At 52.3% G+C, this 24,061-nt stretch overlaps 1 protein-coding gene across 4 annotated transcripts; it reads right to left on the bottom strand.

Annotated features, from left to right (window-relative positions):
• Positions 1–568: 568 nt before the first annotated feature.
• Positions 569–24,061, bottom strand: sptbn5 (spectrin, beta, non-erythrocytic 5). 4 transcript variants are annotated; one of them, XM_029833038.1, is made up of 80 exons: positions 23,978–24,061; positions 22,367–22,481; positions 22,050–22,217; positions 21,771–21,887; positions 21,534–21,691; positions 21,184–21,412; positions 20,845–20,931; positions 20,665–20,772; positions 20,474–20,558; positions 20,018–20,151; positions 19,646–19,866; positions 19,170–19,308; positions 18,950–19,084; positions 18,772–18,860; positions 17,878–18,031; positions 17,588–17,791; positions 17,230–17,436; positions 16,990–17,143; positions 16,747–16,883; positions 16,455–16,664; positions 16,226–16,378; positions 16,007–16,137; positions 15,572–15,823; positions 15,412–15,487; positions 15,121–15,332; positions 14,686–14,923; positions 14,473–14,612; positions 14,130–14,229; positions 13,847–14,017; positions 13,618–13,782; positions 13,369–13,458; positions 13,135–13,271; positions 12,752–12,938; positions 12,580–12,689; positions 12,410–12,500; positions 12,228–12,344; positions 11,987–12,144; positions 11,782–11,914; positions 11,546–11,691; positions 11,300–11,414; positions 11,126–11,236; positions 10,847–11,026; positions 10,569–10,772; positions 10,353–10,502; positions 10,166–10,270; positions 9,770–9,958; positions 9,544–9,699; positions 9,270–9,461; positions 9,109–9,204; positions 8,891–9,012; positions 8,701–8,815; positions 8,514–8,627; positions 8,303–8,424; positions 8,068–8,230; positions 7,811–7,999; positions 7,382–7,459; positions 7,143–7,315; positions 6,939–7,029; positions 6,614–6,760; positions 6,409–6,546; positions 6,154–6,321; positions 5,985–6,073; positions 5,723–5,909; positions 5,577–5,645; positions 5,356–5,499; positions 5,076–5,272; positions 4,798–5,002; positions 4,455–4,634; positions 4,236–4,388; positions 3,865–4,082; positions 3,585–3,774; positions 3,342–3,515; positions 3,112–3,219; positions 2,187–3,035; positions 2,045–2,113; positions 1,863–1,946; positions 1,682–1,773; positions 1,487–1,579; positions 988–1,180; positions 569–902 (listed from the first exon to the last, which is right to left on the bottom strand). In XM_029833038.1, exons 2-80 carry the CDS (start codon positions 22,478–22,480, stop codon positions 804–806), a joined length of 12,168 nt encoding a protein of 4,055 aa, XP_029688898.1. In that variant the 5' UTR covers position 22,481; positions 23,978–24,061; the 3' UTR covers positions 569–803. The 4 variants fall into 4 exon arrangements, with proteins under 4 accessions (XP_029688898.1, XP_029688895.1, XP_029688897.1 ...); XM_029833035.1 differs by having other exon boundaries at positions 1,002–1,180; XM_029833037.1 differs by lacking the exon at positions 23,978–24,061 and adding an exon at positions 22,901–23,013 and having other exon boundaries at positions 1,002–1,180.

Genomic DNA, 24,061 nt, shown 5'->3' with positions numbered 1-24,061 from the left:
TAAATCAGCCCTGAAATGAGCGGAGCCGCTTTCTCTCTTCTTTTCATTTTCTTTTCATTTTTCTTTTTGTTATTAGGGGGGGAAATAACAACAAAAGTGCGGCTGAAATGTTTAAATATAAATCACCGAGTCATTATCGCCACATTAATGCGCAGACAGCGCCGCCGTGTGGCGAACAGAGGAGGTGCAGCTTCACCGTCGATCACTCGTCATTATTGATGCCGCACATTCAATTGTTCTCTGGTCTCTGCACATTAAATTAATCTCAAAGTTGACTTAAGAACACAAATGTATAGTAAAGAGAAGCAGAGAATAATTTCCGTCTAAATTACAAAAGCAAAAACAACTGGACATTGAACAGGATGAACCCTGAATCTCACCAAAATTTTGGACTCAAACTTTTAATCACTGCTGGTGCTTCTCGGAAATGTAGAAAAATAAACAGGAAACAGAAAGAAAGTCATTTGAGACACAGATAAACTGATCAATAATTCTCTGACACAAACAGGAAGTGGATGATAAAAGCAGCGTTTTATTCAACCAATAACAACCAGTTTGTCAATGATGAGTTTTTATTTCATTTATTAGTTTATTAGTGATCCAGATACTCTCCTCCTCCCAGTGTGTGTGTGCGTGCGTGTGAGTTTTCAAAGTACTGATTTTAATGTTTTACATTTTCTAAACTTGCTTTAACTTATCATCATTAATCATTAATTCCTGCCATCATCAAACTTCACAACTGATCGATTATATCATCATTTTCATCTCTAATCAATATCAGCTCTACTTCTTGGCGAACAGCTTCATGAAGACGCTCCGCTTGAACTTTTCCTTGCCGTCTTCTGATTGGTGGACAGTCGCAGTGGGCGGGGCACGCCAGGTGGGTGGTGGGGGCGGGGCTTCTGAAGGGGGTTGGATCAGCAGGTGTTGAGAAGCTGGCTCAGCGAAGGCGTCAGCATGGTTAGCATCAGCAAGACACAAACGCACCTGTGTCCACCCACCTGTAGCCCCGGCCTCGTCGTCGTCGGGGTAACGGCGTCTGTGGGAGTAGGTGTGCGGCGGTTTGGGCGGAGGCTTCTCCTGAGAGGACGACCGTCCGTCCTGCCGCTCAGGCGCTTCTGTGGACGCCTCTGGAGCTTCTGCCAACGTCTCCAACCTCGGGCCGAGCGAGGACGCTCTCCTGGACGGCGAGGACAGCAACTGACTGGCTGCTAACGAGCTAATGTTAGCGTCAACAGGTGATCACGTGACTCTCGATCAGGTGACTCTCGTGGTGCAGAAGGGGGGTGTTGTGTGCGCGTGTGTGTGTGTGTGAGTGTGTGTGTGAGTGCTCCACATCCTCCTGACATCCATGTTTGAGCTGTCATGTACCCAGATGAATGTTGCTGGTTCTATCCTGGCCTCCGAACATGAGAGGTCCTGAGCGGACTCTTCAGTGTGTGTGTGTGTGTGTGTGTGTGTGTGTGAGTGTGTGTGTGTGTGTTACCCTGCGTCTCCACAGTTCTGGAGTTTCTCCACCCACATCATCTGCAGTTCCCTGTTAGATGCTGAGAACAGATACTGAGAGCCATCCTGCAGTCTGAGACACACACACACACACACACACACACACACACACACACACTTTGTGAACACACCCACCAGTGTAGCAGTGTGTTACGGCTGTGACAGAGACACTGACGTCAGTCTGAACGTGTTCTCCTTCCTCCTGTAGTGGAGGTTCTCCTTACAAAGGGTCCCTCCGGTCTGGATGGGGGGCCACCTGGAGGTCCCCTGGGGAAACACAACACGCCGCCCTGAAGCCGACAGGCACAACAGAGTTTCTGGAACATCCGGGAGAGTCCGGAGGTGTTGTGAAGCACCTGTGCGGCTGCTGCTCGGTCCTTGAACAGGCTGAGGACTCCCCCCTCCAGCACAGCAAACACCTCCTCCCAGTGCTCCTGACCCTGCAGAAACACACCCGTCAGCCCTGAACCAGCCTGGTCCTCCTGGCCAGCAGGGGGCGACCTGCACCGGCCCCCGAAGGTGTCTCCTTGGCCGTCACCTTGTTTCCTCCCTGTTTCAGCTTGATCTCCAGACTCCCCTCAAAACTGTTCGGCTGCGTCGCTCCCGCCTGTCGGGGGGGAAAGAAAGAAACCAGTCAGGGTTCCGTGGCGCTGAGGTGCCCCCGGCGTTCAGGGTTTCACCTCCACGCCGGATCCGCAGGCGTTCCGCTCCTCCTCGGGCTGGACGCCCCCCAGCACGCTCCTGATTGGAGGAGGAAGGTCAGCTGATGCAGACTCCTCCTCGGCGGCAGGTTTGGGTCCCGACAGGTGAACCGGGGGGGAGGACGCGTCTGCTGGCTCGGGTTCAGGTGGAGCTACAAGCCTTCCGATTGTTGGAGGGGAACCAGGCGTCGCGCTGGGCCTCACCGGACCGTGACGGAACATCTGTTCTGTGGGGACTCTGGGCTTGGGATGAAGAGGAGGTTTGGATTTGGGACGCCTGACCTCCTCGCTGGTATCTGAGCGTCGAGGGGAAGGTGGAGGTGACGGGGGAGGATTGGGGGAGGAGGAGCCCGAGCTGGGAGTGAGTTCTGAACGGCCGTTTGGTTTCGAGGGATTCATAGTTGGGTGGGATCTGGAATGTCTGGGCCTCTGGACCTCCTCCGGGGTCTCCTCAGACTCCTCCTCGGTGGAGGGAGCTGATGGAGGAGATGACCGGGGGGGTTTCGGCGTGGAGGAGTCAGGAGATGTTCTGACAGGACCTAGATTCTTCTGAGGACGGTATCTGGGCCTCTGGACCTCCTCAGAGATCTCTTTAAAGGAGGGAGGAACGTGTGGGGGAGGTTTGGGCTTTGAAGGACGTCGCCTGCTGCTGCTGGAACCATCTGAAAGGGTCAGACTGGGTTCCCTCTCCACTGTAGGAGACCTGTACGATCTGTCCACGGAGGTCGACGTGGTCTTTGGATCAGACGGTTTCCTCCTGAGGGATGAAACTCTAGATGGTCTTCTCTCTGTGTTCTGGGTCTTGTAAAGGTCCAGCCTCTCCTCCCTCTGAGAAGAAAAGAGTCTCTCGGTGAGCATCCAGAACACTGAGCCATGCGGGCTCTCGGCCAGGTTTGGAGCCCACCTTAGTTTTCCTCTTCTGGAGTGTGTTAAAGCGGTCGGTCTGGGCCTGGATCATGGCCTCCAAGTCCTCCTGCCTCTTCAGGAGCTCCAGAACATCTGACACAGACTCCTATAGGAAACACAAGAAGAGACATGATCTAGAAAGACCTGATGGGACGCGATCTCTGTGCTGTCTCCTCTGCTCATGGATGAGGACACGTGAGTCCATGTGGACCACTGGTCTGGACTTACCCCGTCCTCCAGCATCAGGGAGCTTTCGTAGGAGCTGAGCCAGCGCTCAGCCTGTTCCAGCTCCCTCTGCAGCATCAAGATCTCCAGCTCCTCCTCATACAGGACCCTGGTTTCTTCCCAGACCTTCTGTAGAGACTCTTCCAGGACCTCCAGCTCACAGATCCTCTCCTGAACCTGACAGAACGCTTGGATGGTGAGCACAGAGGTTCCTCTGCTGAGCAGATGCCACGTGTCCATTCTCACCTGCTGGGACATGAAGTTCCCCTTCCGGATCAGACTCCTGCCCTCCTCTTTGACCAGCTGGGATTTGCCGAGCTGTCGGTCGATCTGAAGGCGGAATTCCTGATGCTTCTTCATGAGCTGCTCTGGGTCAGTCCCGTCCATGATGAGAGGTTCTCCTCGGACCAGAGACATCATCTCCTTCAACCAGGTCCTGAACACGAGGGAGAGCACACGAGTCAGGACAGTGTTGAACCAACCTAAACTACTGCAACCGGCCACCAGGGGGCCATTCAGAACTTACATGAGTTCAGTCCAGTGGGACAAATACTTCTGCACGTCCTCCGCCTCACACAGCCTGACGCCACGCTGGTGGGTCTGGTCCTGGATGCTGGTCCAGCAGGAGTCCAGCTCCTCCAGCCTTTCAGTCACACTGGACCTGGCCCACGGCTGCCGCCTCCTCAGAGCCACGCCCACCTCCCGACGACGGGTCACCTCCTCTGAGATCAGAACCAGGTCCCTCTGACGGTGGACATCAACCACAAGGCAGCAGAAGTGAGTTCTGCTCCCCCCATGTGTTGTCTGCCCTCCCTCCCAGAGTCAGAGGCACTAGTTTTACCCCCTGGTGTGACACCTTGCCACACCTGTCCGGCGGGTGGAGGGCCTCCGTCTTACCTGGAGTTCCTGGTGTTGTCTCAGCAGGGTCTGGATGGAGTGCAGGTCCTGGTCCTCCTCTGAGCCCAGCACAGCCTCTTTCTCAGCCATCCAGCTCTTCAGCTCGTCCACGTCGTGCTGGAACTGGTGAATCTCCTTGGCGGCCTGCAGACTCTGGGGGGGGAGGTGGGGGGGTTGTTAGCCTCTGCTGCTCCACCATCAACAAGACCTGTCTTCTACCTCCTGTCTGGTCTTGATGCTGCTCTTCAGGTCCTCCCACAGCTGACTGACGGCCTCTCCTCTCCTTTGGGCCTGGTCGTGCTGTTTCAGACCTCTGCCCAGCTGCTGTATCTCTGTCAGCCGGGTCTGACCCAGACCTGACACCTCCGACACCAGAACCTCCAACTTCTTCTGCAGAACCTGCAGGTGGGGGCACATCTACTTTACTGCGGTCCAGTAAAAGAAGAGGAGAACCTCAGAACCATCTTTCCTCAGGTGAAACAGTCTCATGACTACAGGGGAGGCTGCGTTGGACCCGAGCTGGACCACAGAGTGGGTTGGATCCACATCTTCCAGGTCTTACCTCCACATCCTCCAGGTCTTGTCCACAGTCCTGAGACTCTGCCGCAGTCTTCTTGGAGGTCAGCCAGGTTTGTAGTTCTTTTGCTTCTCTTTCAAACACATAAAGGTGGAGCTGGTCCTCCAGGGTCACGCGACGGTCCAAAGAGAGCCGCACCAGGCCTTGGAAGCGTTGGAGGACGAGCGGGAGAGCCTCGGTGATGAGGTAGCTGAGACAGACGGACAGAAGGTTTCAGAACTAGAAGGTCAGGCTGACTGCTGCAGGTGCTGGGCTGTGTCCACCTGATGGGATGTCTGAGGTGCTGCAGGGGGGCCCCGTCCTCCTGCAGCTTCGCCACGATCCTCCTCTGGTTCTCCAGCTCCACGTCCACACCGTCCAGTTTCCTCAGCAGAGCTTCTGCCGCCTCCTCGCTCCTCCCGCAGTCCTCAGACTCTAAACCCGCCTTCTGCTCCTCCATCCACAGGTCGAGCTCCGACACCTCCAGACATACGTGTGTTAATGGGCCGACACACACACACACACACACACACACACACACGGCGTCTCCAATACTAAACTAACCTTAGTGAGGAAGGTGTAGATGCTGAGCGCCTCCTGCAGGAGCTTCTCCTTCTGCGCTGCCTCTGTCGTCAGCTCCTCGTGGAGCATCTTCAGCTCCTGCAAACGCTCCTGGATGTCATGAGAGGCGAAGTGTCGACCTCGAACCTGAGAAGAGTCCGCAGGCGTTGACGCTCGGGTCGTTTTGATGTCCTCTACAAACACACAGCGCGAGGTCGCCTCACCAGACTATGCCCCGCCTCCTGAACCGCCTGAACCAGCGGGCGCCGGCTTCGGATCTCCTGCACGACGGCCTGAAAGAATCCGTTCTTACTCGCAGCGCAAACACAGCACTGGTTTCTCCATCCGTATCAAACAAACCAGGCATCACCTGATGTCTGTGGAGCAGCTGCTGCGTGCTGCTCAGAGAGCTGCCCAGGTCTTTGGTGCTGATGGAGAGCAGCCTGCTGCTCAGCCAAGCCAGCTCCTCCTCCAGGTCTCTGTGGAACTGAAACAGAACCTGCCAGGCCTCCAGGATGTCCCTGCGACCCTGCAAGGGCTCAGAAAGGTTGTTGTACCTAAACGTAGAGGGACAAAGTGGATCAAGAAGTTAGATTTATACTCCGGACCGGGTCTGGGAGCTGTGGTCAGACCTGTTGATAAGGTGTCCCATTCTGATCTGGATCTCATCAGCAAGGAAGTTCCCCTGGGAGTGGAAGTTCTTAGCCGTTTCCATCAGGGTCTATCAGATCCAAACAAAAAGACATTAACTGAAGACTGTTGCTGCAGTTTGAACACAACACAAAGATGGAGTTGCTGGACCTGGATTCTGTCTCTGTGCCCGTCAAGCTCCTCCTCCAGAGCCTGCAGAGCTTTCAGCAGCCTGTTGACGGAGGGCAGGTCGGCCCCACAGTCCTCATTGGCCAGTTCCTTCTCCACCAGCACCACCGACTGCTCCACATCATCCAGCGAGCGCTGGAGCTGCAGCGCCTGCACACACACCCACTCTGGTTACTGGAAGCTGTCAAGATGTCCTTCTTCTGGTCTTAAAGAGCATTTTTCCATCTGACACAGCACCTGGTGGGCTTCATGAAGTCTGATCTTCTTCTCTTCACAGTTGTGGATCAGAGCCGCCCAACTGTCCGTCAGTTCTTTAAGGCGAGGTCCTACCTTTGCTTCAGCCGAAGGACACTCTGACAGCAGCTCCTGTGCTTCCTGGACAACAGATCACGTGTCCACTCAAACAAACTCTCTCTTACACAAAATAAAAAGACACACCTACCTTAGTGAGGGAGTCAACCCTGTAGCGATTAGCAAGAACCTCCGCTTCAAAGCTCTGATGCTTCAGAAGTTTAGCCTGAAGGTTGGTTGGTTCCCTCCAGTTCTCATCCAAAGCCACAACGTTACGCTCATTTAACCACACAGACACCTGGAAAATAAGGAAACATTTGAGTTCTCAATGTCTGACGTGTGAAGGAAGCCGAGGATGAAGAGGAAACTAACAAAGCTGCGCTCTCGCGTATGCTAGCTGGAATCCACACGCAGTACAACTGATCGCTGATCTGGATGTCGGGACTCCTCGTATCACCAATACTGAGGAAAGTTACCTGGTAGCTGCTGGACAAGAACTGCAGAAGCTGCAGAGACTCAACCAGAGCGTCATGACGAGCTCTACTCTGCTGCTGCAGCTGCCCCCACCTGCACAGATCAGACTCACAGCTAGATCATATGAACCAAATCATCTTCAAAACTTCTGTCATGTTTGCTTTGCTCTTCCTGTCCTAACAAACAGGAAGTGCTGTGTAGAGCACCTCAGAGTGAGAGCTCTGCTCTTGGCTCTGATGTTGTCGGAGTCGTAGTGCTTCTGCTGGATCAGCTCCTCGGCCAGTTTCTGCACCTCATGCACACGGTCCAGCTGAGCCTCCAGGTCCTCCTCAAACTGAGCCTGTTTCCTCTGCAGAGCCTCCACCTCCGTCACCGAGTTCTGTTTGGACACCCACGTGTTTGTCAGAGCTTCGCCACATCAGTGGGTCTTCTGGGCCGGACTTACCCCCAGGTTCTGATTGGACAAGAAGGCCTCCTTGTTGCTGATCCAGCTCTCACACTGCTCCACTGAGACCAGGAAAGACTGCAGGGATAAAACCAGGGAAAAGTCTGGTGAGTTCTGCTGACGGCTGAGATCATTTCTTTGGTCCATTTTTGCATTATATATTTGTAAATATGCTTGTTTTTGATAAAGCATACATCCAATTTTCCATTCATCACGCTGGAGAATGATTTCAAGGGACTCCGGAGAATTCTGGACTGGGCTGGATGGTAATTAAAACTCAACAGTGTTCCCAAATTCCAGTTTTGTGGAGGGAAACACGGAGGAAGCTGGTGTAGCTGTGTTTCCCCTGTGCATCCCACACCAGATCCACTTAAACCTCCTGGATCCTGGATCCTGGATCCCTGCACACACTTAATGTACTTGGATCACCTGCAGCGTTCGGGCCTGCTCCAGGGTTGTGTGACGCTTCTGCCAGGCTCGCTCCAGTCTAGATTTAGCTTCCTCCAGTTGGGTCAGGGACCTCTGGATCACTGATGTAGACCCGTGACCAGAGCGGATCAGACCCAGACCAAACTCCTGGATGGAGCCCATGCGCTCGGTCCTGGCGTCCAGCTCTGTCTGCAAGAGGAGCCGAGCTAAGCGTAAATGTCTCGGGGGGAATCCGGCGCGGCGTAACGGAGCAGCACCTTCCAGTCACGGTGCTCCACGATGAGCTTCTCCGCCTCTGCTCTGTTCTTGGGAAGGCCTCGCTCTTCCATCTCGCTACTCTGTTTGATGCTCCACTCCAGCAGGAGGCGCTGGTTGGCTTTGAAGAGCTGCAGCTGGTGGGCCTCCTGCAGCTTCTCCTTCCTGAACAGAGTCAGTGGATACATCTGAACCAGCAGCAGAGATGTGAGCAGAGAGCAGAGGAATGTTCATCACCTGACTTTCCCCTCCCGGTCCAGAGTCTTCAGAGACTTCAGGACTTCTTTTTGTTTGCTCTTTAACTTGTCGGTCAGCACCGATCCATCCCTCAGCTGATCCGAGACCTCTGACTCCAGAGCCTGTCCGAGGAAGAGGGACGTGGTGATGTTGCACGTTACAATCCATGTACTGCTGTAGACCAGGACCAAAGATGCACCCTCTTACTGACCTTCGACCTCTCCTGAATGACGATAACCTCCCTCTCTGTCTCTTCGTGGCGTCTGATCAGGCTCTCTACACTGTCCAAGTCCAAACCACAGTCCTGACCCTGGATCAGCAGCATCTACAGACACCACAGGTCCGTCAAAGGTGATCTGAGATGCTGGAGATCTCACTGTGTATGATGGAGGACTGACCTTCTCATTGGCTCTTTCTCGAACCTCTTCCAGCTCTCTGATGAGGGCGTGGACCACCAAAGCTCTCTCCAGCTTCTTCTTATAGTTGCTCAGATTACCATGAAATTTACTCCACCTGTAGGAAGTGAAATGTTCTCAGCACAAAAGTGGTCAGAGGAGCCGGACAGGAGCCGTAAAAGATGAGTGACACCTGTCGTTGAGCTGTTGCCTCCTCCGTCTGACAGTGACCAGATCTTCATCGTTCTGTCTCGTCTCCAGTTTTGCTGCCAGTTTGTTGATAGCTTTGACGTGAGCATCATCCATTGTCACCTCCTGCAGGTCAACACATCCAAACGTGCATTTCATGTTGTACGAGACACCGAACCAGATGAAGCAATCGCCATCACGTCTGAGCGGCTGAGCTCTCACCCTGTCGCCAGAACTTCTGAAACTACTGAGCTTCTTCAGCAGCTGAACACCGTGTTCATAATCCTCCCCAACATCTCCAACATTGACCATCACCTCCTGAAGAGCACAGAAGTCACAGTAAACATCCTCCATCTATCAAACCATCCGTGCTTCTTCCATACCTTCTGTCTGATCCAGACCTCCACCTCCTCAACCTTCTGGAGGAACTCCAGGAAGTCTCTTTTATCTTCCAGAGCCTTTCCCCGGGCAACCACAGCATTTTTTAGCTCCTCCCAGTGGCCCGCCAGGTCTGCTGCCATCTGCCGGACCTCCTTGGATACTAAGCGATGAGTGGAGGCCAATGTCTCTCCACTCTGGAGACAACGAATGAGGAGACAAAGCTCCTTGCATGATTGCCTCTCACAATGTTCTCACGTCCCAAAATCTTCCCATTACCTGCAGCACAGAGGCGATGATGTTCTCATGAGCCAGAATCTCAGCCTCAAACACCTGGTGCTTCTGGAGGAGCTTCATCTTGGCCTGCATGTTGCTGAGGTCAGCTCGATTGTCTTCTGCCATCTTCATCATCCAGTCAGACACCCACTCCTCGGCCTGGTCAGAGATGCTGACAGCTGCAGATCTGACAGACCTCAGAACAAACAGAAAAGACCACGATTGTTACCTCGCTGGCGTCTCTTTTGAAGATACACAGCGCCCTGGAGAGCTCCAGCTCCTCTCTGTGTTTGACAGACAGCTCTTTGATCCTGTCCCGTCGTCGGCTGAGGGTCTTCAGTCTAGTCTGAACACGTTTGCTCTTCTCTCTGCTCAGCTGCTTCCTCAGACGTTCAGCAAGTTCCTTCAGAGACAAGAGCTGAATACAAAGAAACAGAACCTTCAGACAATCTCTAAGACACACAAGTCTTCACGTCAGCCCACGTCCAACAGGAAGGGATGACTAAACAACCTTTTTTGATCTCTACATGGAGACAACATGAGCAGAATCCCACAGATGTGACATCTATGAATGGATGCGAGTGTTCTGGAGCCCTGGACGAACGAGCACAAGTAAAACACGAACCTTGTCATCCTGCGAGTTAAGCAGCTTCTCAAAGGCATCGTGGCGTTTGAGAAGAGCCTCCATCTCGTCAGCTCTGTCTCCGAGAGCGCTCTTCTGCAGGAGGATCTGTGGAGGTTCGACAGCTGTTCATACACGCTCAACAATCAGGCCGTAAGGTTCTCTGGAGCACGGAGGAACGCTGGTGCACCTCCTGAGAGCTGGAAATTCTGTCCATGTTGTTCACGTCTCTGTAAAACACCTGCTCTAGGAGGACACCTTCCAACCAGGACTGTTTCTGGCTCCACTGCTTCTCCAGTCGGTCCCGTTCTGCCTGTAGGTGGTCCAGCCTCTTGAGCACCTAAAGAACCAGAACCAACACTCATTTAAAGGCCTCCCCTCCTGTCTCTCTCACTGTTCTCCTCACCTCCTTCCTGTTTCTCCTGTCCTGTGACTGTAGCTCCTCCCCCATGTCCACAGCCTGTTGGTATGTTTCCTCCCTGGCCTCTATCTCCGCCCACAGCTGCTGATGTTGCGCCAGCTGCAGGTTGGCCGTCGCCACGTCGCTGATGCTCTCCTCCACAGACATTGAACCCACCTGCTGACTGCACCACAGGAGGTAGTCTCGCACCTGGAGAGTGCAAAACGCTGTTGTTGAGCTCTTTAGCACAGCGGGATCATCAAACACACGCGTTCCATCTTTACCGTGTTCAGGAACAGGAATCTCTGGCACGCCACTTTAAGCTCCTCCCCCCTCTGCTCAGCATGGCCTCGCAGCTGCTCCCACTGCTCCACAACTTCTTCCTGCACTTCCTCAAGGCGGAGTTTCAGGGACGGGGAGCAGCATTCCAGGACCGAGTCAACAGCGTCCAGTTGCTCTTGTAACTGCGACACAGAGAGAAAAAACGATGTGAAACGTCTGATGGTGCAACTGCAGGTCGACCAGGTGATGCGGTTCCGTTTTTGGAAGAAAGACAAAAGTACCTGCTGCTCTGTTCCTGCCAACTCGTGGAGGAGCCCTTCGTGTTTCCTCATCTGTGATGTCACGCCTCGCAGATCTTTAGCCACGTCATCGGGGATGCTCTTCTGTCGCTCCTGCCGAAAGATGCCGAGGCTTCATGCCGTCGTCCGTGCGCACCGTGAGCGTTTTATAAATACCTGTATGAGAGTCAGAGCGTCGCTCAGATCTTGGTATAAACGGTGGCACTCCTCAGCCGTCTGCAGGTGATCCTGACGCCTCCTGGCAGCTGCCTTCAGTTCCTCCCAGCATGCACTGCAAACAGAGGAGCAGAATGACAGACGGGTGAACGAGGGGCCGAAACCTGTCCTGACTAAAAACACTGGATCAGACTGGATCCTTGAAGCTGCTCAGAAAGCACAATATTTAGTTCAGCTCGCACGCACCTGAGCTTCTGGACTTTCTCTCTGATCCGTGAGGTCTGAGGATGTTTGCTTCCGATCAGCTGAGCACAAAGATCCCTGCAGATCTGCAGTCGACCTTCTCCAACCTCCAACTGCTTGAGGGAGCTTTCAAACTTCCCGCGAAGCACCTGAAACACATCATATCCCATGAAGGGCTCTGATCCTCCTCCGTAAAGGACGACGATCCCGTCTGAGCTCCATTCTCAGGGTTCTGAGACCTGCACATGTTGGTAGTCATTGCCCAGGTCCTGACTCTCTGCAGTTTGCCTCTGCTGGTTCATCCAGTCTTCCATCTCTGAAGATTCTCGCATGAAGAGGTGGAGCTGCAGGGCCTCCTGTAACCTCTGACCCCTGCCAGGACGTAGGAGCAAGGTGAGAAGCGACTACAACCTCTCAGGTAAAGTTACTGAAAGCAAATTCCACCTGAGAGCTGCCAAATGCTGCAGCTGTTGGTTCAGGCTGCTCACATGACCAAAAGGCCTGCGGAGCTCCTCCAAACTCCAGTTTAGGGCCGCCTCCTTCACCTGAGCTCCTAGCTCCTCCACCTCCATCTGCAGCACCTCCAGCTTTCCCTCCAACACCTGCGCGGCCAGTTTGAAGTCAATGTTTCTGGTTCCAGTCGCATTTTAACACGACGTCAGCTTTGGGGCAGTTTTTCTCGTACCTGGTGTTTAGTGATCAGACTCTGTGTCGCCGGCTGACTTCTGCCGCAGTCGTCCGTGTTTACGAGGCCGAGCATTTCGGTCAGTCTGGACTCCAGTTCCGAGCAGTCCAGCAGGAGCTGCAGACAGAGGAAACGCAGCTCAGCGTCACAGCTGGGCCGTAGCAACACCGGGACCTTCTCACCTGCTCTCTTGTGACGGCCTTGCTCAAGAGAGCTGCTCTGCCGCTGCACGCCTCCTCAAGCTCCGCCCACGCAGCTCTCACGTGCTCACACCTGTGACAGAAACAGCAGATGGTGCAGTCCGTCATCACAAATTCAGATTCAACTTCAGCCATCAGCTCATAACCGTCACCTCCGGAGGACTTCCTCTGCTTGGGATTTGGCGGTTTGGGCCAGGCTCCGCCCCTTTTCCAGGATGAGGTTCAGATGCGTTTTGTGAGCTGTTACTTCTGCCTGCAGCTCCTGAGGAAGGTGAAAGAGGTCAGTCATCCCCTGGCTGGAGGGTGGTCGGATCCCGTCGGTACCTTGTGTTTCTGCATGAGGCTCAGTGCTCCTGCGAGGGATTTCTCGTGCGCCGTTGAACCGGACGCAGGGACGTGCTCCGCCATCCAGCTGAGCTCCAGGTCCACGTCGTGATAGAACACAAACAGCAGCACGGACACCTCCAGCTGAGCACGGCGGCGCTCCAGAGGCTTCTGGAGCGACTTGAATCTGCAGAAAGAAGTTTAGGATCTCCAGAAGTGTTCCCATGTTGTCATGATTCATGTTTATTATTATCATTACAGATCCCCTGGGAAGGTTAATGTATATCATGTGATGTACACATTAAAATGATTATATTTGAAATGATTATATTATATATACGTATATATATAAGTAGACAGCTCATTTTTGTGTGTGGGCTCACAGTTTGAGGTAGTTTTCAGTCTCTCGGAGGATCCTTTGTGAATCGAAGTGATTGGACGCCAGGTGTTTGGCTCTACTGATGATAGAATTGATCTTCTCCGCCAGCTCCTTGGCCTCCTGCTCCAGCTGCTGGTGCTCCTTCACATCCAAACACAGCCTTTACGCCCCCTGGCCTCATCATGGTCCACCACGGTCCATCATCTCACACACACCATGTACAAATGCCTCAAATTACCTTTAGAAGCTGCCGGCTGGAGCGCAGGTCGTGACCTTTGGCAGCGTTGTTCAGGATCCACTGGATGGTCTCGATCTTAAGCTCAGCGTCCTGCAGACATCAGACAGACATCCGGCCGTCCAATGACTCTTCTTGATTCCAGGTATTTAAGATGATTTTACAGATTCAAATGTAAAGTGATAAATATTTGAGCCATCCCACCCTGTCGACACCGGATGAGGGGGGTCGTTATCAGCTGACCGTGTTTACCTGCAGCAACTCCATCAGCTGCTCCTGCTGACCCGCCTGCCTCAGCTTGTCTCCTCTGTCAGCCATCTTGTTCTCCAGCCTCCTCCAGCTGCTGCACAACTCCGACGTCTTGATCCTGATGCTCCGGCTGCCGAAGTGCTCTCCGGCAATCATCTCCTCTCCTAACTAAAAACAAAGACGTCGCTCAGGCTCCCACTCAGGGTCCACAAACCAGTCAGCGGCGCTTTACCTGGACCAGTGTGTCCAGTCGAACTTCATTAGCTTTCATCTCTTTTTCCGTTGCCTCGTGCCTCTTCAGCTTTCGGAGGATGTTGGTGGGGTCTCGGTACGACTCGTCTTCCGCCACCTGGAACTTCTCCTCCATCCAGAGCAGCAGCTCGTCCGAATCTCTCTGAAACTCCTGCAGGGACAGGAAAACCCACCGGGCGTCATCAGAACCAGAATGGAGGCTCTGGTCGCCTTAGGAGGCGTGAGAAGAACGATCAAGCGTTCATAGGCCAGAAGGTTAAGACCTGATGTTTCTGCGAGGCCTCCAGCCGACTCCTCCTCTCTCTGCTGCTCTCGCTCAGCTTCCTGAAGGCCTCCTGGATGCTCCTGCTCCTCTCCTTCATTCTTCAGCATAAACAACATCGCATTTCAGCTAAATATCCACCATCCATCAGCGGCTGTTCAATTGAGCCGAAATGACCCAATCCTGTGGGCGCTGAGAGATGAATCACACTAATGCTCTTTAGCAAGCTGACATTTTACACTGCTGATGTCAGCAGTTGTTTCATCTCCCTCATCCTGTGCGATTCATCACATCTTTCTATTTCAATGGACTTCAACCGGAAAACTGATTTTCTGTGAACTGACTGTTTTGCAGCATGGTGTCGTCGGTCAATCAGCTCCAGGCTGCGTCCAGTGAAACGATCGATCCGCGTATCCAAAGCTCTCAGGAGACCCTCCAGTTCATCTTGTCGACTCAGCAGACTGTGGACGGCGTCCACTGAGTCCTGTAGACGCACATTTACATAAGATCGGATTCGAGAAAGGACTCAAACCTCAGTCGGAGCGAAGAGCTCTTACCCCGACCTCAGTGACCTTCAACCGGGCTTCGTGTCCAGACAGAGTTGCCTCGATCCGATCGGCCTCCTGGTTCAACCTCTGCAGCTCCACCTCCTGCTCCAACCGTTGCCTCCTACTCAGCCACAGTCTGTCGAGCTTGGAACAATCAGCGCTGAGACCGTTCAGGGTCTGCTGTATGTCGAAGCCCCCCGTCCTTCCCTTCTGAAGAGACTTGCCCAGATTCTCCATTTCTTTCAGCCTGAACGGACCAGAGCTGAGTCAGTTCTTTAACAACCCAGGAGCAGCACTCAGCTGCCTTATCAAGGTCAGACACACCACAGAGTCAAATGCAAACAAGAAACGGAGAAAAACCTGCTGTCCAGCTTTTCTTAAGCCCTATTTATTTTTATTTTAATTTCCAGGCCATAAATCGTCTGAGGTTGGGCTCATCTGTACCTGCTCCTCTGCTCCTCCATCTCCTGCTGGAGCTCCAGATGCTGCTCGAATAAACTGATGGCTGAGGCTACATCAGTTGCTTTCCCCTCCTGAAGGAGGCGCTCCTCAATGGACTCCATCCAGTGCCGCAGCTCTTTGGCCTGCTGCTGGAAGCTCTGTAGTCTGCGAGCCTCCTGTAGGAGGCGCTGCCTGGCAGCCACCTGGTGATTCACCTGGGAAAAGAACAGAAGAAGAAGATTGTTCAACAGGTTCTGGTCACATTCAGGCGGTGTGGATGCTCTGAACTCAGACCTGACTCAGAAGAACCTCCAAGCCCTCAACCTCCTGCAGAATAGCGGCGCTCTCTGCGGGACTGCCGTCCTGCTTCCTGCAGGACAGGAAATGAAACCCCGTAACACAACTCATCAACCCGAGCAAGAATCCAGGCGCAGGTTTTCGAAATCCGTCTCACATGTTTGCGACGCTCCTCAGGTAGGAGATCTTTGCCTCCAGGACCTGGATGTCTCGGAGTGCCTGAGCCTGAATCTCATCCTGAGCCGGCAGGCTGAGGTGGGATTGACCTGGATCCACAGGGTCCAGCCCGGTGAGCTGAGCCTGCAGCTGGGTTCTGGTCTCTTCGCAGCTCTGAAGGAAGGACTGAAGATCAGCCGTGCTCAGCAGCTCGCGGCCCTTCTCGTCCTTCAGATGCTGGATCTGATCCCACCTGCAGACCACATTCCACAGGAGGTCAGGCCTACCTCAGAATATAACATCTGATTCTGAATTCACAAAAAAGCTCAAACCTATGAAGAATGCTCATCTGCATCTGGACTTTTACTTTTACCTTTGAAATAAACATCAAAGGAAAAGCTGGAATAGAAAACAGAGGAACTTGGTCTGTCCGTACCTCTTGGAGATCTTCCTCTGTCTGGCTTTGATCTCTCTCTCTTTACTGTGTCGGCTCCTCACCAGATCTTCAGCCATGTGGATGATGTCACTGAGGCGTCCGCGCCCGCTCGCCAGTTCAGTCAGGAAGTTCTGGAACATTTCAGCACACGGTTGATTGGCTGGTCGGGACGTGTGAGAGGAACGCTGCGGAGAACGGCCGATCCCTGGTTCCTTTCACCTCATATTTGGCCTGAACCACGTCCAGGTCGCCCGTGTCGCTGCTGAAGGTGTTCAGGACGTTCTCCTTGTCGTCCATCCAGGACTCAAACTCCTGGCAGCTGTTGTCGAGGCGATGGAGGCGCAGCGTCTCCTCCAGAGTCTTTATCTTGGACTGCGCCAAAAAAAACCATCTTCAATGTCAACAGTTAAAGGCGTCTCCATCACCTGTCATCGGTTGCTTCTCTCACCTTGACCAGGTGGTTCAGGAAGCTGTAGTCCTGATGCAGGTCGGCCTGGGTGCTCTCCAGGGTGTCTCTCTGGTACTCGGGGTCCTGCTGCCACGTTGTTTGGATCTCGGCTGTGCGGCGCCGAGTTGAGCGGCTGCGCTTCACGCGACTCGACTTCACGCTCTGGGTTTCTGCCACGTGATTGGTGGAAGTAGAGGATGGGGGAGGAGCCTGAGCAAAGACAGCGTTATTGACATAAAGGGGTTGAGCGGAGGTCCTCGGTAGGCTACTGACAAACACTCGGTGGTCGTACCGCAGATGGCAGCGGGTTCAGGAAGGTTTTGGGGATCATCTGCTGGTTCCCCTGTCGGTCTCTGGCCATAACTCGGTCTCCATCTGGGTCAGCGCCGACGATGGTCACAATCTCGTTACGATCCCATTGAAACGGACCTGAAATCAGTGCAAAGATTGTCTTTGTTACCTTACCTGACATTTAGAATATCCTCAGGCTTAAATTGTCACGTCCCATCATGCTTTGCAGCATGACCTCCAGTACCTTTGCTGTATCTGAATCGGACTTTTGCCCTGCTGGTTTCACCCTGTGAAGCCCTGGAGTCGCTCCCATCCCTGGGTGATGCTGGCACACCTGAGTCCGTCTCCTCCTCAGAGGAGTCGCTGTACTGATGCATTTCCATCTGCTGAGGCTCCGTCTGTACAACGGTAAAATACGGAAACGTGAACCTCGGAGCGTCAACCGGCGTTTACCGAACGCCCACCGCTTCCAGCTGCCACTCACGGTCAGAGCTGCGAGCTCAGCTGCACTCCTCGCCTGCTCCGACAGCCTCCCTATCTCCGAGCTGTAGGCTACAATCTCCTTCTCCACCCACAGGTGGCGCTGCAGCAACACAGCTGTGTGGGACTCGTCCTTTCCATAATCCTCGCTGGTCAGCAGCGGTTTCCTGTCCCCCAGCCAGGAGTTGGCCTCTGCAGCATCTGCAAAGTACTAAACAGCAACAGCAAGAGTTGATTACAAAAGTAAATTGATTATTGATTATGACTGATTATGTGTAATAACAATAGAACGATTATAATAATAATGTAATCATAATCCAACATCCACCAATCCGATGCATAATGAGGTCTCCTGTCTATACCTGTTTGATGGTGAGCGCGGCCTGCAGTCTGTGGCGCCACGCCGTTGCTCCATCCGTTAGCTGACTCCGCTGCTTTTTCAGGGTCCGGATCCACTTCTGGACGACCCGCTGGTGGAAGTGACTCTGTTTGGACAGCAGAGCTTGTCCTCGCTTCAGGACCGTTTGGTATAGAGACTCCTGGGCCTGCAGCTCCGCCTCCAGGACCTGAGGCAGAAAGATGTTTTCCCGATTTGTTCAGATATAAAGAACTTCCCCGCTTGAACGATCCATGCCGTGGCCCAGGCTCTCACCTTGTGTTTGTGCAGAGACAGACGGATGTGGTTGAGGTCTCGTCCCAGTCGGACCGCGAGCAGACGCAGCCAGCACTCGTAAAGCCACGCCTCCAACTCCTCACAGTCATGGAAGAACTCCAACAACCTGAACTGAGCCTCCAACTGGGTCCTCCTGAGAGAGAGAGGAGGGATGGATGGATGGATAGATGGATGGATGGATGATGGATGGATGGATGGATGGATAGATGGATGGATGGATGGATGATGGATGGATGGGTGGATGGATGGATGGATGGATGGATGGATGGATGGATGGATGGATAGATGGATGGGTGGATGGATGGATGGATGATGGATGGATGGATGGATGGATGGATGGATGGATGGATGGATGGAGGGGTGGATGGGTGGATGGATGGATGGATGGATGGATGGGTGGGTGGATGGATGAGTGGATGGATGGATGGATGGATGGATGGATGGATGAGTGGATGGATGGATGGATGGATGGGTGGATGGATGGATGGATGGATGGATGGATGGATGGATGGGTGGGTGGATGGATGGATGGATGGATGGATGGATGGATGGATGGATGGATGAGTGGATGGATGGATGAGTGGATGGATGGATGGGTGGATGGATGGATGGATGAGTGGATGGATGGATGGGTGGATGGATGGATGGATGGATGGATGGATGGGTGGATGGATGGATGGATGGATGGATGGATGGATGGGTGGATGGATGGATGGATGGATGGATGGATGGATGGATGAGTGGATGGATGGATGGATGGATGATGGATGGATGGATGAGTGGATGGATGGATGGATGGATGATGGATGGATGGATGGATGGATGATGGATGGATGGATGAGTGGATGGATTTTGACTGTAAAACATGTGAACCTTGTGCTGCTGAGGGAAACCAAAGATCTGTACTGCATTTCCAGAGCTCTCACTCTGCTCTGGATCTGCTGGCTGTCTCTTGCTTTCACCTGGGACAAACACACAATCAGACAGGTCAAATGTATCATCTGAGTGGCCACAGCAGCATCGAGGCGCTGTGACCTTGAGCCTCGAGTACCTTCAGGGCCGTGCTGCTGATACTGCCAATGGTTTCGCCGTGCGCTGAGATCTGAGCTTCCAGCAGATCCTGTTTCTGCAGGAGCGACTCCACCTCAGCCAGTTCTTTCCCCAGTTCTGTGGAGCCGGCCTGGGCCTGGATACGAGGTGTGAAAAAGGAAGTATCGTATGGCGACACGGCGACGAGGTGTGATCAGTGTCGCTGATGCGGCTAAACTCACTTGAAGGTTGTTCAGTTCCTGACAGACCAGCTCAATGTCTCGGAGGACATGGAGATGCTGCACTACGTTTCCCAGCAGCCCCCTCTGCTCCCGCAGCTGCTGCAGCATCTCCTCCCAGCGACGGCTGATGCTCTCCTCACTCACAAACACACAAATGCACGACACGGTCTAAACTACTGATCAGATGAGAGCAGTTTGGCATGTTGGGCTTTCCAGTTTTTTTTTACTAATTCTCAGGTTTTTGTTTCCATTGGGAAAATTGTTGAGTTTACAGGGATTAGCATCGGAACCGACACCAGTCGTTCTGTTTCATCCTGCTCTGACTCAAGCTAATTAGGGTCATGTGTATGAGCTACAGGAATGCGAAGGAGCTATTTGACTTTAATCCAACTTTAATCCACTAAATAATCTTCCTCCCTTGATGTTTCCCAGTTACGCTGGATCCACCTCTGCTGGTCTGCTGTGCTGCCCCTCACCTCCTGATGATGAGCTCTTTGCTGTGGTAGTTTCCCCTCACGATGCTTCTGGCCATGTCTTTGAGGGCGCCGAACCGCGGCTCGTGGGCCAGAGCGTCTGCCGCCAGCGCCTCCAGTCGCCGACGCGCCGCCTGGGCCTCCTCCAGGGTGCAGAGGCCTCGGAGGTCCTGCCTGCGGATCAGACGCAGCGTGTCCTCCAGATAATTCTCCCTCAGCGCTGCCTGTCAGGCAAACACAGAAAAGTCTGATTCTGTGCTGCTGAAGGACAAACGTGGTACCAAAAACAGCACAAAGGACAAATATCGCTGTGGGATTTGATGCTTCGGGGTTTTTCTGGTTTCGTATATAACAGAAGACCTTTGGTTCTGCTACCTTCCTCCTGAACTTCTGGGCGAGTTGCTCCAGGTTCTCCAGGAGCAGCAGCGCCTCCTGCAGGGCTCGCTCCCGCTCATGCTCCGCTCTCTCCAACAGAAACCAGCTTTTCTCAATGTCGCTCAAAGATTTGCCTGAAAAACACCAGGAGAAAAAAGAAAAACGGGCCCCTCTTTGCAACTAATACACACACACCCACACATCATTGTGCTTCTATCTTTGTGAGGACTTTCACATGCATAATGCATTTCCCAGCCCCTAACCATCACAACTAACGGCCCCTAACCATCACAACTAACAATAATGTCCTCACTTTACTAGTAGAATGTGTATTTTGGTGTTCAAGTACAAGAACACACGAAGGAGTTGTGATGTTTAGGGTTAGGATAAGAGGGTTTTGTGTGTCTGTGTGTGTGTGAGTGAGTGTGTGTGTGTGTGTGAGTGAGTGTGTGTTACCCTCTGGAGGACTGTAAGCTCGTTGGTTGTTGGCTGCCAGTTGGGTCTTCAGGCTGAACAGGTGAGCTTCGATGGCCCCTCGTTCCTTAAAGACACAAAAGGTAAAACTTTGAAAAGCCAGTTCAAAAAAGGAATCGACAGAAGAACAGAGGAGAGCGAGACGGGCGAGGTGCCGATTGCTGCTGCCTCACCTGGTATTTGGGAGGTTTCTCCACCGTCCTGTAGGTCTTGAAACTGCTCATTAACTTCTGCATCTCCCCCACAGAGTTCGGGAAGTTCCTGCTGTTCAGCTGCAGCACCTGAAGGAACAGTTATCAGCGGATCAGCGTCTCATCCAACCTTCGCTGGATCCAAGAGGAGCCTTTGGTCACCTTAGTTTTAATCCAGGCGAGAAGGTCGGACACCATTTTCTCATACTGGACCTTCAGCTGGTCCATTTGCATTAAAGTTCCGAAGATCTGCACGGAACATCAGAACCGTTCCAGGTCATTCTATCTGTACATGTCTTATCAATATTCCTAACTGTCCCGCCTGATAAAATGTCCTCATAACACACAAACAGTGTGTGTGTTTAAACCACAGTTACCTGCGAGTCCAAACTGAGGGCAAATTAAAAGGTTTCACCTAAACAAAGTGTCCAAGTAATCATCAGATACACATCAGCAACAACAAAGTCAAAAATAACCGGAGTCTTTGACAGTGACACTGACCTTGGCCAGCCTCTTCTGGATGGTCTGGCCCTGCTTCATCCTGGAGAAGTAGTGGTAGTAAAGCGACACGTACGTCATGATGGACTTCTCATCTGGACGAGGGACCGCCATGTCGTCCACCTCCAGCAGCTGCATGATGCCAAACTCCCGCTCTGCCAAGGAGAAGGCGTGTTCCAAATTAGCCCGAGAGTCGTCCCTGCAGGTCCGGTGGTAGTCAAAGAGGTCCGGCCTGGAGTAGAGAGAGAGAAGAAGACCAAATATGTCTTCAGGATCCATGACAGCAAGGCAGCAGGTCATAATAAACCTGTCAGTTTGAGTGTGTGTGTGCGTGTGTGTGTGTGTGTTGTTACCGGTGTGCGTGGATCAGAGCGTTGAAAGCGCGTCCGTCCTTCCAGCTGGATGAGAAATCTTTCACGTCAACGCCAGAATAACCCGCTGTCTTCCTCTGACACCAGATCAGCAAGGCCTCCATGGCCGAGCGGTGAGCGACACTGGCCCCGCCCCCAGCCTGAGACAGGAGGAGAGGCGTTGAGGGAGGACAGAACACGAGAGGAACGGAGAAGGGCCTGAGGGGGACGTGGGGCTACCTCGTCCAGGTTGATCGGCCCGATTTGGAACCTGAGGATGATGATCCAAAGCAGACCCAGGATCAGCGTGCGATCTCCATCGACGACGTTCTCTGGGCCGATCAGATCCACGCGAATCTGAGGGAAGACACAGATCTGGTTTCAACAAGGTTCTCCGTTCGGATGTAGACGATCGTGAGCAGCGAATGCACCGAGACGAACACAAGATGGCGCCAAACACACTTGTGACTGGTCGCTAACAACATCGTGTTCACCCTGGACGCAGGAGGGCTGAGCTACCTTGGTCTTGAGGAAGTTGATGGCGATGCTGTTGTTTTCCAGACAGTGGACCCTCAGCTTGCGTCGGCTTGGCGACGGCAGCGTCTCCCTGGAGATGAGCTCCAGCAGGCGGATCAGAGCGACGCCAGTCTTCAGCTCTGTGTAGACGTCAGTCAGCTCCATCTTCTCCTGAACGACATAATGACAGGAGGGGTGAACTCCCAGCAGCCGGCGCCAACAACATCAAACCGACATTTCAGTTTAAGCCGTTCATGTAGAAATTACTGCTTTAACAATGTCATTTGACGCCCAACTTCCTGTCTAACCTCCCGTCTCACCCCGCTGTTGAAGAAGATGCTGTTCATCCACTTGGTGAAGGTCTTCTTCTGCACCAGCATCCTCTGCTCCTGCAGCTCCCGCACTCGCCCCGCCCCATCCTCCTCAGCCTCCATCCTGATTGGTTGAAAAGTTTAAGCACTTTTGAATTATCGGTCATCTTTCACACAAACCTGCGTAATTAGTTATTATTGGTCAGTGTTGCTGGTGTGTCCTGGCCTGAATTACTGATATAAATAGAATTTGTACAGCCTTTGTGCAAGATATATCATAAACTCTGTCAATAGACAAAGTAATTCATTCAACAATTCACCGTAAATCTATTGAAGTGTTAAACTAAAACTTAGATTAGACAATAGCTAGCTGTGTTTAGTGTGTTTTAATTTATTAATCAAGTCAGTCAGTTACCTTTAAAGGGGTTATAGCGTTATCATATGTCTTCCGCATTATATGCAAGTGTAAATAATCTTTTTCCGTACATTTATTCTCTGTCGACATGATAAATATAATACTGAAATTAGCAAAGACCTGTTTACCCTGTAGTCGATTGGGTGTGTTCGTTTTCTACGACAGTTGCTAAAAAATGAAAAACGTCCCCTCGTTTGTCCGTTTAGGTTTCTCACCGGTTGAGCCCGTGTCGAGACCAAACGCACCCTTCCTCGCGGGGTTTTTTGGCCCGCCATATATCGAGCTGCCATTGGTCAATAAAACGTCAATCACTCAGAGCGGCAGCCAATCACACTGCAGGTCCCGCCTTCCAGCTCAGAGTGAAATTTGAAAACTTCCATAGGCGTGGATAATATTATATTATATCCTTAAGGCCAGCATAATATGTGTTCAAAGGTTTAAAGCTCATTGTTTAATTGCTGAAAATGATTTTGTGGGATAACTTGGAGGAGAAGGCACATCTGGGGACCAGATTAAAGAGGTCTGAGATACTGAGATGGAGCCTAAAGTGTTGGTTCAAGTCCTGGAAATAGAGTTAAATACAGTTCCTCTGGATCTGCTTCTTAGCTTCTCACAGTCCAACATCTGTCCTGATGTTACAATACAGCCTCCAAGTGTTGAAACAGAAAAACTTCAACATTGTGTGTGTTAGACTGTAGATGTAAAAAAGTGACATAAAGAGCAGAATTGAGGCTCTTACGTGCTTTGATGTCATCGCATCCTAATACAGGTGGATCATTTCCATCAGTGAGAGCTGAGGGAATCATGTGATCATGTGACTGTCTGCAGTTACAATAATTAAAACGCTCTTTTATGCTGACAGCTGTTGTAAACTTCAGCAAAATGCTGCAGTAAAAATTCCTCCGACGTCACACTGAGTGTGTCATTATGCCTCTGACCATCTGAGGTCACGTCCAAGTGGGTTTTATTGACTGTTAACACTTGAAATTCCATTTCCATGATCTTCCCTAAAATACAGCCATTCCTGGAACAAAAACTCAATCTTCCAGAGTGATAAAATCCAATATGATCCGTAGATAAATCAAAATGAGATCTGCTCTGAACCCCTGAGGAGCTTTAATAAACGAGTCCTCTCCAGATTTCTCATCATCATTTCACCTGCGGACACCATAAACACGCAGAAACAGAACCGACGCTCTTCTTACCTTCCACAGTCGTCCAGATGGAGCTTTCAGCTGTAAAAATTCACCCCGAGTGAGACATCCAAAGACGTGCGAGACAGATAAACG

This window comes from Takifugu rubripes, chromosome 2 (assembly GCF_901000725.2).
Source record: "Takifugu rubripes chromosome 2, fTakRub1.2, whole genome shotgun sequence".
Lineage (NCBI taxonomy): Eukaryota > Metazoa > Chordata > Actinopteri > Tetraodontiformes > Tetraodontidae > Takifugu > Takifugu rubripes.
The sequence above is the reverse complement of the archived record's forward strand: the minus strand, read 5'-3'. Positions and strand labels throughout refer to the sequence as shown.

Coding starts and splice junctions, on each gene's coding strand:
- sptbn5 (XM_029833035.1), bottom strand. CDS start 22,480: ATGGAGGCTGAGGAGGATGGGGCGGGGCGAGTGCGGGAGCTGCAGGAG. Junction 7,316..7,381: donor TGTCCAATCAGAACCTGGGG/GTAAGTCCGGCC, acceptor GTGTCCAAACAG/AACTCGGTGACGGAGGTGGA. Junction 3,516..3,584: donor GGAACTTCATGTCCCAGCAG/GTGAGAATGGAC, acceptor GCGTTCTGTCAG/GTTCAGGAGAGGATCTGTGA.